Source organism: Barbus barbus, assembly GCF_936440315.1.
Source record: "Barbus barbus genome assembly, chromosome: 22".
Classification (NCBI taxonomy): domain Eukaryota; kingdom Metazoa; phylum Chordata; class Actinopteri; order Cypriniformes; family Cyprinidae; genus Barbus; species Barbus barbus.
In genome coordinates, this window is record NC_136750.1 from 24,613,632 (window position 1) to 24,629,453 (window position 15,822).

Genomic DNA, 15,822 nt, shown 5'->3' on the forward strand with positions numbered 1-15,822 from the left:
ACGTCACTGCCTCATTTCTCTACATATCACAGTTATATTTGATTAGCCCATGAATGCAACTTACGGGTGACAGAGAAATGGTTAAATTCTGAGCTTTATTTTTGCATATATTGCAACTCAAAGCTCCTTTTTTATTAACATGCTCACTTGTCAAATGTGCAGCCGTGTGCTTGGTCTCATATTCATCTCCTATCACCCCCCCCCCCCCCCCCCCCTCCTCCTCCTCCTCCTCCTCCACCTCCACCATCAGCTCATGATTTTTTTAAATTCATCGTTGCCCTCCCAGACTCTCCCCTGGCTAACCAGTGCCGTTGACAGCACTGAACTTGTATAGGCATAAAGCACAGTGACGATAAGCACATTAAAGCTGCTGTATCGGCTAGGGGAGGGGCTTAGCACCAGCAGCTGCTGCCTTATTGGTGGTCTGAGTGGCAGGGGAGGGGCTGAGAGGAGTACAGGCAGAGAGAGAGAGAGAGAGAGAGGTGAGAGCTCAGCGTTAGGTTGGGAGGGAATGCCCACTAGATGCGGCTGCTGATAATAGCGTGTATCAGCACCAGAGCAGTGATTGAGAGCGCAGACAGAGAAAGGAGGAGAGGAGCAAGGAACAGCATGCTGTGCCAGAGGCTGGTTAAATCACAGCAGCGTGATTGATTCAGGCAAACGAGGATAAAAATAAATAAATAGAGCTCTAGAGAGTCTCTCAGAGCGCAAAATCCTGAGAGGAGAACAGGGGTGGAAGTTAGAAGGCTGTGGGAACTCATCAACTCCTTGTGGAAAGGCAGAGCTGAGGTCAGCAGGCAGGAGTGTGGGAACGAGCAGCAGCTGAACCAAGCCGGACATTGCTTGGGCTGGGGGTGGACACTGTTTTAGAGGGGTAACGAGGGGTGTAGGGTGAAGGAATACTGCTGAAACTTGAGTTACACTCAACGCGCACCTGCTCGTGGGAGTTACGCTTCTGGATATTAAAGCAAGGCTACGGGGCAAGCTGCCACATCCACTAGAGCAATTTTGCAAAGCCACTGTCGGATTGACTTAATCCTGATCTTTTGTGTGAAAGAGAAAGACTAGCACTTTTTGGAGCACTAGAGCGCAAGTTCAAGGTTCTGTTCAGGGGCTATTCTGAGAGACATGATAGAGAATGAAATAAAGAACGCGGCTTCCATTCCAGAGCATGGAGAAGTCAAGTAGCGAGGAATCCGCCATCCACCGTAGCCCCTCTGTGGACAGCCGCGACTCAGACTTTGCCCAAGCCTCCACCTCCGGACGGCCATTCGGAGGACGAGGTTTTACCGCCGGCGCATTTTACGGGTCCACTGGCCCACGTGCACAAACCGCTGCTCAGAGTGGGGCGGCCAGCGACGACAAATGCAACAATAAGTACAAGTCTCCAAAAGGCAGCAAATACGTGGTCTTTTATCTGGATCTATCCTTTGTGTTCCTTCTAGAGTTCAAGAAGTGCAACATGGCTAGAGGCTGCCTGTGCTGTCTGAAATACACAATGTTCGTCTTCAACCTCATCTTCTGGGTAAGTCGCATTTTTAATTTCCTTGACTTCTGTTTTGGTCTTCCTCTGCAGGTAGTGAGGTACTGACAGTTTGGTCAGAATTTGATTACTCACTAAGCTCACTAATTTTAACAAGTGTATGTTGAGTTGTCATTGTGCATACTCCTCAGAGCGACCTGTGCCGGTCCTGGGACTTTCCTCTCATGTGTTTTTCCTATGTTACGTCAGGCTAGCCATGCTCTCATTTACGTACTCGCTACTATTTCTGGCTGCCTTTGAGTCTCTTGGGGCACCCTGGGAAAAACTGTGCCACACTCCCGGAATGGGTTTAACTTGTGATTTGCTTTGATGAGATGCTGTGATGTTTACATAATTATTGTCAAAAAAAGAGTCCATGTTTTTGCTTTACTCACATTCAGTCATAGCTCTTAACAACTCTGAAGTTTGTAGCTTGTAGGTTTTGTATTGCTTCAACAGATACTTAATTCATGGTGTGTGTGTTTAATTTTGCCCATGCATTTTATTCTATTTTTTGGCATTATATGGTTTACTGTTGATTTATGCCTCAAGGCCATGTTTTTGTCAATTCCATTTGTTTGTGAAGCATATCTCAAAAAGATGGATGAAGTGGATTAAAATCTGATGGAAGAGAGTGTATGGAGGACATTGGGCTGAGTCTTTTGTGCAGAGGCACTCATGCATAAACGCTAATCGCATAAGCTAACAAGGTTCGCCTCAGACTCATACTCTCAGAAAGTAATATCTGGGCCATGTTTGAGTCACTACTGGAGTTAAGGAGTCTGCAAGAGCATAAAATACTTCCTCCATCCACCCATCTCTCTGTCTATGACAAGATGTTTGAGAAGCTTCAGTGAAACCCAGCTAAGTTGTGAAATGTAGTTCAGGATGGGTGGTCACGTTACCATAGTCCCGAGACTTGTTTTGATCTCAGAAAAGGCTTAAGTCTTAAAGGTGTGTTTGCAAGGGAGGATAACATGTGGCGGTGTCACAGGGCAGGTACTAGTCGTTCCCTGCTTGTGTGATCCTATTGTTTTTCACCAGAGATAAACCCAGAGTGACACCCCCACAGAGGCGCTCACAGCTCAGCGGGGCATTAACCCCTTCTATAGCTATGGATTACGGTCAAAGGTTGTGAGCTTTGATACGACATACTGTCAGCGAGATCTTGAAGTCCCTGAATTGCTCTCTAAGAAACAAGGTCTAATAACGAGGGTTAGTTGGAAGAAAGTTTCTGTGTATTGGCAGTAGCAGCAAGAACTACTTGGCTGCTGGCAATGAAGCTCCTGCTGAGAGGTAAATTAGATCTTCTGGTGGTAATATTCTTTTAATGATTCTTCACATGACCTGATTTGAGTCCCATGAGGTCATTGCAACATGGGCGGCAGTCAAAGTCCCAGAGCTATGCGTGTGCAGTTACCAGCGTGTGTGTGATTTAGGGTCACGACATGCCTCAGAGAGTGATGGCGATTGAAGCTTGGTGTTCTCCATAGGAGAGTGTGCCTCTGTATCATGACACCCCTGGGACCGCACTCCTCTTGCTTTGGCGCTCCAGGAATCGCAAGGTTACCATTCTGTGGAACGTTGAAGCCTGTCACTCCATCCGCTTTAGAGAGCCAGGTGCTGCCGCCTGCTGCCTCTTCACAGAGCATACGGTTGTAACTCGAGGCACTAGGTAAACAGAAGCAGGAACCTCAGGCATGCCATCGGGCTCCTGTACAGGACAACTTCAGCAGTTGCTCGTGACCATCTGGCTCATCTTTCTTAGGTGGATTAGCTCAACGGCATCAGCACAGATTAGAGCATTTAGTGGTGAGCTTGGTCACACTGTTCCTGACTCTGTAATGGTCAGCACTCACCATGTCTAAACGACTCACTACATTTTTATTTATGGCGAATGTGTGTAATTTGTCCCAGTGGCACCAAGCGGAATTGCAGAAATAATTACAATTTACAGGTTCCTTGTCTTCTTAATCCCTGTTATATGTAGTCATTAAAATATGATGATCCCCTTGTTCTCACTAGCCCTCTCAGACAGCCCTGCTGCTGATATGACATGCATTAATAAATAAATAAAATAAATAGCATGTTGTTTTCAAAATAATACTACTGTACTGATATTAAGATTATTTTTTTATTTTATTTTTACTGGAAAATATTTGTCTTGTTTAAAGTTACTGATGTATCTTTTTTTCTGCTCACTATTATTATAACCATTATTCATTATTATTATTAACAATAATAATAATAATAATAATAAAATGTTTAAAGCCCTTTTTACAACAAATGTTTCTTCTAGTACTTTAAAAAAAGCTATTGCATTTTGTAAAATATTTAAAATATATTTTTCAATAATATTTTTCTTTTCAGGAGACCGTCTAGCACTCACTATTATTATTATTATTATTATTATTATTATTATTATTAAACAATTTGTAAAAACCCTTTTTACAACAAATGTTATTCTAGTACTTTGTAGAATATTTTAAATATATTTTTTCAATAATATTTTCCTTTATTTTACGATTTGTAAAGCCCTTTTATGACAAATGTTATTCTAGTACTTTGTAGAATATTTTAAATATATTTTTCAATAATATTTTTTTCTTTTCAGGGGACTTTCTAGCACCTGCTCCAAATATTTAGTCCCACCATTTATATAGTTGACTATGCACATTAAACTGAAAAATTACATCAGCTCTAATTACATCAGTTATTAATTGTTTATGAATATTGATTGCTAAGTTTTGCTTTGCTACCTTCTCATAAATGGCACCAACAGCCTCTCGGATTCAGATAAGCTCACCAGATTCATTACAACCTCATTTAATACTGGTGAGCTGATGTAATTTGTCTGTATCATTCGAATCAGGCTGAGCCATATTTCTCAGCAATATTTCAGTGGCTCTGTGGTTTTTCTTTGTCCTCCTCCTCCTATCCTGTAAAAGTCTTATGGCTGGCTAAAGCACTACAGCAGGATGACCCACAACATCCATTGTAAAAGACTGAATGCACAGCCTCATTTTGCCACCATTATCATATTACATCAAACACATTCTTATTCAAACAGTAATGCCACCTCAGCAGTTTGCTCCAAAGGTGTGCTGCTCCTTATCAAAGCCGCTGCCTCTTTGTTTGCGCCTTTATATTTATGAATTCTGAGTTTCACTCTTGGGATTGAAGGGGATTTATCTGCCATTTGGTCCTAGGTAACAAAAGATTAGGATGTCTGTCGATTTAATCACCTGGGTTGACATTTTGAAGTTTGAAATGTTGGTGGGTGCTTCTGCAAAGCTCACAAAGTGAGTGGCAGTCTCAGGGTACTTTGTGAAGGAAAGGGAGGTGTGTGCTGTAGAATGAATGAGCGGTAGAGTGGAGGTCCACACTGCGGCAGTGGCACACTCCCTCCACCCTCTCTACTAGCTATGCATGTTTTCCTACAGAGCTTCCATCCAAGGTAGCAAAGCTGTTTTTCTTTATCTTACTCTTTCTTTTTATTTCCTCACTTCTTTATGAAATCCATTTAAAGGATTTAATCGTTCTTTGCAGCAGGAAATTGCACATTTAACAAACTTTCACAAATCTGTTATCACCTTCAACACGTTTTTCTGACAAGTTTGGTAATCTGCAGCTTTTATTTTCAGAAAAAGAAACACTAAAGAATTGTTTTGTCTTAGAATGACATAAAATTAAAACTTCTAGTGAGTAAAATAAAAGATTCCTTACTCACTTATTGAGAGTGAGGGATGTGATTCATTGGTCATGGACTTGTTTTATGTATTGATTGATTTTTATTTATATGTTTATTTCTTTTTTTTTATTCATGTATTCTTAATGTTCTTAGTGTTCCAATTCTAAAACCAATTGGTTGGGGTTACTATTTTTATTAGTAACAGTGCTTCTTAAAATTTGAAAAAATTGTCTTTAAAAAAGTGTAACGAGTCAATAAATTACAGAAATGATTTTCGTACAATGAAAATTTGTAGTATCAGAGGTTATTTCTCCCTAAAATACAAAGTGCAAGTTTACAAACTGGTCATGAGAAAGTGTTGAAGGTAGCAACAGACTGTTGAAATTTTTAAATATAACATTTCACAATGCAGACAGGGATTGTTACGCACTTTATAAAGTGAAGAGGCAGAATGAGTTCTGCACACATAGGACTGTATTGAGGCAACAACCATGACAAGGAGTTCCACTTGTTTTGATCGTCACTGCAGTATTGTCCTTTCCATTTAGAACCATTTGCCTATTCCTTTTGGTTTTTGTCTGCGCTACAAATTTAATATGAATTGAATGCGACAGATTTGTAATTAGTCTCTGTTTGTGCATCTGATAAAGTTGTTTACCACTTTCTTGCCTTAACATAATTTACTCAGCTTCTTGGTTTTTTGCGTATCTGGGGAAAATGCTCTCAATAAGCGCATCTAGACCTTCGATTTCCTGTACCGTTGTCTCTTGCCTCCTGGAAGGGCTCATTAGCTCTGAGATGTGGTTGGATGAGTTGGAGATGTTTCTTTCCAGGGGCTCTGACTTTGTGGAGTGGTTAAGGATCTTAATATATAATTAGTTCTGCACAAACCCACATTTCTTAAATACACAAGAATTAAAGCTATTGTGACTGTTAATGGTCCATTTGCTCTTTATTTGTACCTTTTTGTGTTTTGTACCTTTGGATATACATGTTTAACCATCCATTTGGCCTGAAGCCCAGAGGTAGAAATCTGATAAAGGCCTATTCAGTAGTGGACCTGAGGCAGTAGGCAGGGTGGCCTTCATTTTAAGAGTTTGAGCCAGTTCTCAGCACCAGATTAGATCTGTTTATGCCTTTTTGGCATCTGATTCATAGCAGCTCATGGCCCAATTAAAAATAAAATGATCCCTTAAGGGCAGGAAATCTTTTGAAAATCTCCATAACACCTTGAGAGACATGTAAGTTGATTCATTTGTCATGTTATTTTCCTCTCTCCTGCCTACCCCATGAGGAAATCCTTTTACCTGTACAAAAATAAATCAAAGAGCTGTATGGGGCATAACGAATGCAACCATAGAAACACAGACCTATCTGTCAAAATCTTTAACTTCTCTTTTTTAAGACCTTGATGAATGATTTGTTTTTAAAAATAGAGGGCATTCAGCACTTTCTTTCAGCATATTATTAGCCGCTGTAATTCTGCTGAAGCGTCATGTAATGCAAGTGTTCATTTTGGCTGCTTTATCAGTGTCTTGTATCATAAGCATAACATAATTTTAATAATTGTTTATATTAATATAATATACTACATTTATTATGATGATGATGATTATTATTATTATAAATGTATTATTTAATCTTCCTATCCATCTATCTATTATCTATTTATCTATAATAATAATTAATGTATTATTATTATATTATCTATTATTATTATTTTAATATATATTTGATATAAAAGCAGGCATTCTCATAATGCTCCATCAGTGTTAATGCAATTACCTCATGGATGTTCATTCAGGACATGTGAAAAGCTCTATAGAGCACTAAATGTGTGTCGGAAGGAGTACACTTATTGACTTTTATGAAATGCTAAAAATAGCAGGATTAAATGCGCAGCATAGCAGTTTGAAGCTTATATTAATTTAGCCTACTTTTTTCTTCCTGCAGAAAACAAAAAGCCTGGGTAGTAGAAGCCCTCCATTTGAACACGATTTTAGCATGAGAATACAGTCATATGGAAGATGTCATGGCTCATTAAGAAGCATTTACTGATAATGACATCATAGTGCCTTTGAGGACCACAAACCAGTTGAAATGAAAGGCAAAGATGCGGCCCGTTGCTCGGAATGAGGCTGTTCATATATTTATATGTATTCATTTGCAATTTATTTAAATTAATTGACCATACGCCACTTTATTGTGAAGTAATATCACATCTCTGACTCACAGGCTGCTGGGTAAATTCTCGCATGTTGGTTTTGGAGGTAGCTGAAACTATCATTATGCCATGTGACTGAGAAGTGGTTTGAAATGGCTCCTTCAAAGTCATTCTTGATTTAGTCTTTCGTAGATCATTCGTGAGTGGGGAAACTTTCACCATCCCACTCCCAGCTCAAGCCCTGGCAGAAGAATCAATGCTAATCTTCACCTAACCTGTGAATTAATGCAGATTGCAAGAGTAGCATGCCCCACTCAGCACTTTCCCTGTCACCCACAAGCAAATTATGCAGGAAATCAATGCCAACATGTCAGATCGTGCCCGACTCTCCCAGCTTGCACCTCTCACCTGGTGCTGGGATATGACACCAGAGCTTGTTGTGGTTAGCGCTGTGCAGTTTAATTAACAGCAAAGAGGATACTTAATGGGGCATCAGCAACTGGGGAACTGCATTTTTGGCAGGGTTGTGCAAAATTCATAATTGAATATCTGTCTGTCTGTCTGTCTGTCTGTCTGTCTGTCTATCATTGCAGTGTTCTAATATATCCTTCTATTGTTTTATCTATATCCCTCGATTGTTCAATCTATTGTTCTATCTATCATTTTCTATTGTTTGTTCGTTCTGTCTACCATCATTTTATCTATAGATCTGTTGATTTATCAGTTTATCATTCTATCATTTATCTGTTTTCTCATTTTATTCTTCTATTGTTTTACCGTTTTGTCCTTCTGTTATACTTTCTATTTAATCCCTAAAAATTTACAGTTACACATTTCAGTTTATTTTCCAAAATGTAATTTTCCTCATCTGAATTACAATTCTACATCCTGTTTTCTGCTGTGCCACAATTCAATCAGTTTTGAATAGCTTTTCCCTTTGCGACTTTCTTACCAGTGACCTAAAGTAAATGTGTCAAGCCTTCCATTCAATCATGCTGCAATTTTCTGTTGGGTTTCTGTTGCTAGGGTAAAGATGGAAGAACCTCACGTAGAATTTATCTCCGACATCTCCACCTCCAAAAGGTCCTCCAGAGGGCTCATTCTGTCGTTAACGGAATCTTCTCTCCATATACCTTTGGCAAACCTCAGTTTGGTATATTAGATGTGATTGCATTTCCACCAAAACCTCAAAGGCCTGGATACGGTTTTTGTCTTTGGATCCACTTATTTTTCAGAGAGAGAGAAAAAACCCTCTCAGAATCAACCCACGGCAGTCCGTTTTGGCTCTCGGGGGCATCATGTATTCAGGAGACAGGTTTTTGCACAGCTTTTTGATAAGGACCATTCTGTCATCTTGTGTGCAGTCTGGAGTGAGTTGTTGTCACTGTCGGAATGAGACTTGAGTCCAAGCTCAGCATGGATATGGGCCCTCTCCAGCCACACTGCGAATGCCAGACACTGTGGTGTCAGTCTTGAGTAATCAAGACTATATGAATGGCTAAATCATTATTGTGGTCAGTGATTTATTATTTTGTATAGTCATATAAACCTCCCATGTTATATTTCACTGCCTGATTGGGGTGCGGTGAGGATAGGGAAGTTAAATTAAACACACTCTGGGAGGTAAAAATTATCTGGCATGAATCATCTCTCTATTTCCGTGATTATTATAAGTGGGATAATTCTATTAGGCAGAACTTGTTAAATCTTCCCCACTTTAAAGCTTATGTCAATCAACATGATTGTCATGAAGTCCTGAGGTTGAGTCTTCCAGATGTCTCAGATTATTCTATATTTTATAAAAAAGCTTAAGGTTTGCATTTGGATTGTGCTTGAGCAGAGTGCAGAAGCCCTAAGATACATTGAAAATCGAAATTCTGCAACATGATCTGAGCGGTTTTTCTTTTATAACTGACCTTGCACGTCCTCATCAAAGCCCAGGTATCTCGCCGTCTTGTCATTCAATTCCAAATCGAAATTACGCTCAATCAGTAAAGCTCTGCATAAAGCAACATTATGGTTTGTATATCTCTGCACTTCAAAAATTATGGAATTTTATGTGTTTTTCAGCTCCTACTCTCTTTAAAGGAGCATGAGGGATTTCTGAAGCATCTAAGACTACTATAGGGGGACAATATAGAGGCACTGCATTGAACAAGGTGTTGTCCATCACTTTATGTAGATATCCAGGGCTTTTCTTTAACCCGTGAACAACGCATCATATAGCTTTACCGCAAATAAGACAGATGCTACACGTTTAACTGCAGGATTAATTGATTGAAAACACTCTCTCCCTCCTAACAGATGCTGCAGTTGCTCGTATTTGGCTTTTAAAAGCGATCAGGTGTGCATAAAGGATGTTTCTATTTGGATTACAGGCACGACCCGAGTGCCAAGGAAGAGAAGCATAGGGTGGATCGTTTCATCAGCTAATATGGGAACACAAAACCACGAATGAGGTCACACTCAACTTAGTTTGGAACGTGACCTCTGCACTACTTGACACCCACATAATCATGAGACCTAAAACATTTTCACACAGTGGAAAAGATTTGCATTTCATCGCCTGTATGCCTAAAAAGATTTGTGAATATATTTTGTATTGGTCTCTCTGGAACCTTTGCCCTCCAACATTACTGTGCTATGCTGATAATAATCGCTCATGCTCACTGCTGATGGTAGTCTTTTGAAGCCTTTGACTGTTTTTTTCTTTTTAAGAGGTCTCTGAAAAGACTTCTGTACAGGCTGTATATTTTTTTATAGCCTCAAATCTTAGCACAGCAGACCGTTTATGCAGAGAAAAACACTGGATCTTTTTGTTCCCTTTTAATTTATCCATGTTTTGCTCAAACTAAACGAGACTGCAGGAAAGCGCTTTCGTGTTTTAAAGGAAACGGGTGGCCGTTTCAGTAATTAACTGATCAGAGTGACAGAATTCACTCCATTCTTTTATCAGTTTGTCATAAAGGTGTTTCATACTCCCATAAATCGTTCTTTATTAGAAAACAATTTGCCGCAAGCTATTAATGATATATCCTCACAAAGAGACTACACTTATTTAATTAGACAGGGAAGATGTGTTTGTAATTTGTGCTGGTAGACTGCGCATCCTCCATAAAGTTTTAATGATGTTGATAAAAGTTTGGAGTAAAAAAGAACAATGGCCGGTTGATTAACAGAAGCATCAAAGGCAGCTTAATTTGCTCTTAAAAGTGAAGAGGTTGAGCAGAACTTTGCTGACTGTACTTTTCAACCCTGACTGCATGATGTTATTTTAACTTTAGGCAATTTCACTAATTATCTCAAACTGCTCATTTCAAAAGCACTATAGTTTTTTGGGACCAAGTCGGATGTTTGACGGAATTTGGGTGTTAACCAAGCAAGTAAACTTTCAGTCTGTCCAATAGATGTTTTAATGTAATTAATTTATTTATAATAATGTAATTATTATTGCAGCTAAAAATAGCTGTTTTCTATTTGAATATATTTTAAAATGCAATTTATTCCTGTGATTGAATGCATCATTACTGCAGTCTTCAGTCCACAAGATGCTTCAGAAATCATTGTAATATGCTGATTTGTTACTCGAGAAACTTTTGCGCAAATTATTTTCTTTGTTAGTCCATCATGCATTTTGACTGTTCACATTGCCCTTTCGACTTTATTATCTTTACCAAATGTGATGTTACAGCTCCACAAATGAACAACCAGTGACCAAAGATCAGCGAGTACGTCAGGCACCACCCTTAACATAGGCCAATGGCCTGGATAATTGGGTCAATAGCAATTTATGATGCCATTCTCCAGAAATATCAGTGGACAGCTGGGCAGGATGTAACTAGAGAGGCTACAGGAAAGGGCGAATGTGATGTAAAGTCATTCCGCTGCCTCACGTGTGCTCAATTGACATATTCATCACCGGCCTTGAAGCGTTTGCTTCTATATGCATGATGGAAAAGAGCCTCTCCCAGAGTGACCATTGAGCCTCACAGCAACTCTGAATGTAATGAAACTGCTTCACCAGCATGAAAGCGATGTGAGCTATACTGTAACTTGACGCACATTCTTAGGAGCATGTAATCTGGAGGAGAGATGACAGAAATACCCTTTTGAGCTCCCATCAGCCACTCTGTGAATATTTCAGGGCAACAACGCTTTAATGGCACGGCAAAGCTTTTGCACAGCACTACAGGGAATTTCTGGTTAAACACAGTCATTTGAAGCCCTCAGAGTGAAATATCACTTTATTCTAGTGCTTCTAATCTGAAGCTGCAGAAAGAGCAATATTCAATTGTTTTATTCATGTTTCTTCCGCTTAATTTGGGGGAAAACCCCCTTCTGTCTACAGGACTGAAAGAATAAGATTTATTTGAAAAACTATTTTAAATTGAAAAAGTACAGTACTCTACATGGCTTGACAGTATGTACTGAAGAATATAATCATATATTTAGAATTAGAATTGAAAATATTTCTCTTCAGGTTTATTCACTTATGCTAAATATGTTTAAATTAGGGCTGTCAGTCGATTAAAATTTTTAATCAAATTAATTACATGATGTGTCGATTAATTAATTAATCACAAAATAGATTTGACTGTAAATACCCACAAAAGATTATTTAAATGATTATTCAAACGATTATTTACATGTCATTTGAAACCATGCGAGGGTGAGTAAATGATGACAGAATTTATTTTTTTTCGGTGAACTGTCCCTTTAATGTTTTTTTTATTTTTTATTTTTATGAAATTATACTCTAAATAAACTAAATCTGCCAGCAGGTGGCAGTAAATGTCTTTGAGTCATTCATTCATTCGATTCGTCCAAAAGGCTGATTCTTTCAGTAATGAGGTAAACGGCTCTCTTTATGAATAGGTCTTTTGAATCGTTGGTTTACTCGATTCGTTCAAAACGCGGATTCATTCAGAAAATAAACACCGCTGTGTTGCTCTGTGACGCACAACAATTCTGCTGTGGCTTTAAAAGTCATTTGTTCTCTGCAAAAACACGAGCTATTATCAATTTACCATTATTATCATTTACTGAACTGTTTCATAAAATCACATTTAAACTCATGATATTCAGGACAAAATCAGCTCCCATGTAATACTGCTTTCCCTGCTCATGTGATATTGCTTATCATATGATATAAATATGAGACGACAAATTCATACAGGAGCATTTTTTTCACCAATATCTTGAATTTGAGGGCATAACTGCATTTATGGAGATGTTGCCCTGCATCATATTTGTCAACTACATAGCCACGGGAACATATTTTGAGCTGGGGAGGCTGAAAAATAATGGGGGGGGGGGGGGGGGGGGGTAATATAAGTGGATTTAATATAAGGCTTCATTTAATATAAGTGAGTGTATTCTTGCTGGGTTTTCATTAAGAAAACAATGATCCACAAACGTTTTAATTAAGGGAAAATACCGTATTTATTTGGCTATATCCATCTATTCATTTTGAAAGTCTCTTCACATCCTGATAGCAATCATTAAGTTAAGTGGTCTAAATGTATTTATCTCTATTTATATTCTGTGGAAGGTGTATGACCAAGAAATGTTTGTCCAATCAAAATGCTCAATCCGAGTGTTTTAATTGTCTTTCCTACCTGCCTGTCAACATATGTATTTTCATACCTCTGCACTTTCATCAGCGCTTTCACGCACACTGTGCAGACAGAGCAAGAATGGCAGGCAAACATCAACAACCCAATCTTCTTTCCTGGTATTGTAGTACTTTTACTAATTGTGCTATACAGTTTTCTCACTGGTGAATGACACATGAAGTAGCCCAGCGGTTCCCAATTCCAGTCCTCGCGCCTCCCGCTCTGCTTATTTTGCATGTCTTGTGCTTAGTTAGCACTACGTGCATGAACTGTGTTCCGATTGACATGCTCCCTACACGGTGTTCATTGCTCCCTACTCCCTGAGCAGGGGAAATCCGTTTAAGTTTATTTCACTTCGGAACATTCATTAACGGATTTGCGCTGCGCAGCGTCTTCACACACAGATGAAATTTACTAGAGAAGTGTGACATAATATAAATAAATAATATAAATTCACGTCTCGCACACTTTGTATAGAGCATATACGCTCGCTTTGAACTGGAGTCATGGCGGAATATCTGGTGATGTCCACTTCGCAGGGCACTTATGACTTACAGTCGAACAGAACAACCGTTGGACGTGATAAGATATACATATGAAATGTGTAGAGCGGGGAGGGTGCGAGGACTGGAATTGGAAATCGTTGATGTAGCCTATTGTAGTAATTTAATGTTGTCTCTGATATTCTGCTCTTTCAGCGTATGTGCGTTCAGGGGCCGTGGTTTTGGACGGCGATTGATTAGCACTGCTAATGCGGAGCTGGAGACTTTGAAGCTCTGCCCTCTTTTCCGGAAGCAACAGCTCACTCGTATTTAAAGCAACATACTCAAAACAGCGCGTTTTGGCTCATACCCTAAAAGTGGCAATTTTAACAAGCTATAAAAATGTATCTGTGGTGTATATTGAGCTAAAACTTCACATATACGCTCTGGGGATATTAGAGACTTATTTTACATCTTGTAAAAAGGGGCATAATAGGTAGTATAGGCAGTAATAGGTAGTAAAAGTAAGGGGAAAATGCAAAAACCTTTCATGTATTTGTGTTTCAACGCAGGTACATCAGTCTTCGTTCTGTTCATAAAAGTGTTGTGTGTAATATTGAATCAACCGTAAGCATTAATTTTGTTTCAAGAATAGGAAAGACCAAACGTTAAAGATCAAAATTAGCGCTACAGATATGAGAATGCGAGATTTGTTGCTGCCGAGGTAAATGTTCTTGTTCACTCTTTCTCTGCTGTCTCTTTGCTATGTCTGTAGAAATAATCGTTAATTCTTAATTTGGGTATGGCACAGAAAAATTACAGGCAATAATATAGGGCCTAATCAAAAAACCACGGCATCGAATGATTTTTTTTAAGTCAGTTTGATAAGTTTAAGAAGTTGAAACGACTTTCACAGTCAATTTGATTCAACTCATGTTTAACCGTTGCTTCTTGTCATTGTAGGCTTAGGCTACTTTTTTCAATGAACTTTAATGAATATACAAATTAATAAAATGAATTTTATTTATTTGTTTTGTTACAAATTGTTCTTTCATTTATTTTAACACCGCACCCCCATTTTTTTCGTGGGCTTCACTCCACGGGGTGGGCTTAGCAAACAGGACTAATAACACCAAATCAGTAAGAGCATATCAATACGGCCTTGAAAACACATGTAATACTCACAAGTGAATTGACTGAAGGTTTGAAGAGTCCTGAACAGCATTACAAATGAATTTGGCAGATGCATGCGGTGGCATTTTAAACCCGAAGCCTTGCAAGCAGATCCCAGCCTGACACTGTGGGGCAGGTTCAAGGAAGCACAACACACATTTATGCATGAACATGGACAGTTCGGAAGGTCAAGTGTACGTTCCTAGCATCTTTAGCCCTTGACGCCTCTGACGTGAGTGAAATCTGTCTGGTCAGTAAGATTTCATGCAGATGTCAGTTACTTTGTGCTTTAGCCTTGACCAATAGAGCAGATCCAGAGATTTTCTTCACCTCCGGAATCCCTCTGATAATACACATTGTCTGGCTCACCATCTTTTGTCGTCTTTCTGTGGCCGTTTGATCTGTTGAGCAGCAGGAGAGCCTCCTGAAAGAAAGGTTGCATGACGTGAGAGGAAGAAAATAAGGTTTATACAAAGGAAGCTTTTCACAGGCCTTGTTCGGGTCTTTTTGCAGCCTGGGTGACCTATTCTTAAAAAGACCACGAGTATGTCATGTGCCCAATGCCCTGGGAGAAGAAGCGATTGCCCTTTTCGGCTATTTTGAGTAACAAGCAGCCCAAATGCGCACCAGCAGACTCTGATAATTGGAGGCACCTGGCTTAGTACATTATTTTGGTGTTTGCATCAGGACTGCAGACATGTTTGCACTCCAGTTTCTCATGCTGTTTGTTGAGATACTGTAAGAACATGACTACCAGCTAGAGAAGAAACCTATTGCATTAGCAACATTTGTAGTGGGTATAATTCCTAAGGCTTTGTTAGTAGTTAGTCATCTATTTGGTCAGACTGCGGTTAGCTTAAGGTGACTGGCAGACTTTCATTTGATCACATGCTTTGTGTAACCCTCCTTGTCAGCTTGATAGAGAGCAGGAAACATGTAGAATGGAATTAGCCTCTGCAGCTTCATAAAACACTGGCACAAGGTGTATTTCCAGCTGTCTGGGCACTCATACAGTGGCATGCAATGACTACTAATGCTAGATGAAGTGTAGTAGAACCATTTCACATGTAGAACTTTTTTTCTCTCTCTCTGAAGAAGCTGTGTTTTCCTGTGCAAAACTATTGGAGCTTGGCATGCTACAAAATTCATAATGTTTAGTAAGCCATTGTTCTGTT

The 15,822-nt window shown here is 39.2% G+C and overlaps 1 protein-coding gene across 1 annotated transcript in view; it reads left to right on the forward strand.

Annotated features, from left to right (window-relative positions):
- The first annotated feature begins 560 nt into the window (after nucleotides 1–560).
- Nucleotides 561–15,822, forward strand: part of LOC306888048 (tetraspanin-9-like) — a 77,018-nt gene continuing 61,756 nt past the window's right edge. The window contains exon 1 of the mRNA XM_079446149.1: nucleotides 561–1,525. Within this exon, the coding sequence (XP_079302275.1) occupies nucleotides 1,172–1,525 (354 nt within the window). The 5' untranslated portion in view covers nucleotides 561–1,171. The remainder of the gene's footprint in view (nucleotides 1,526–15,822) is intronic.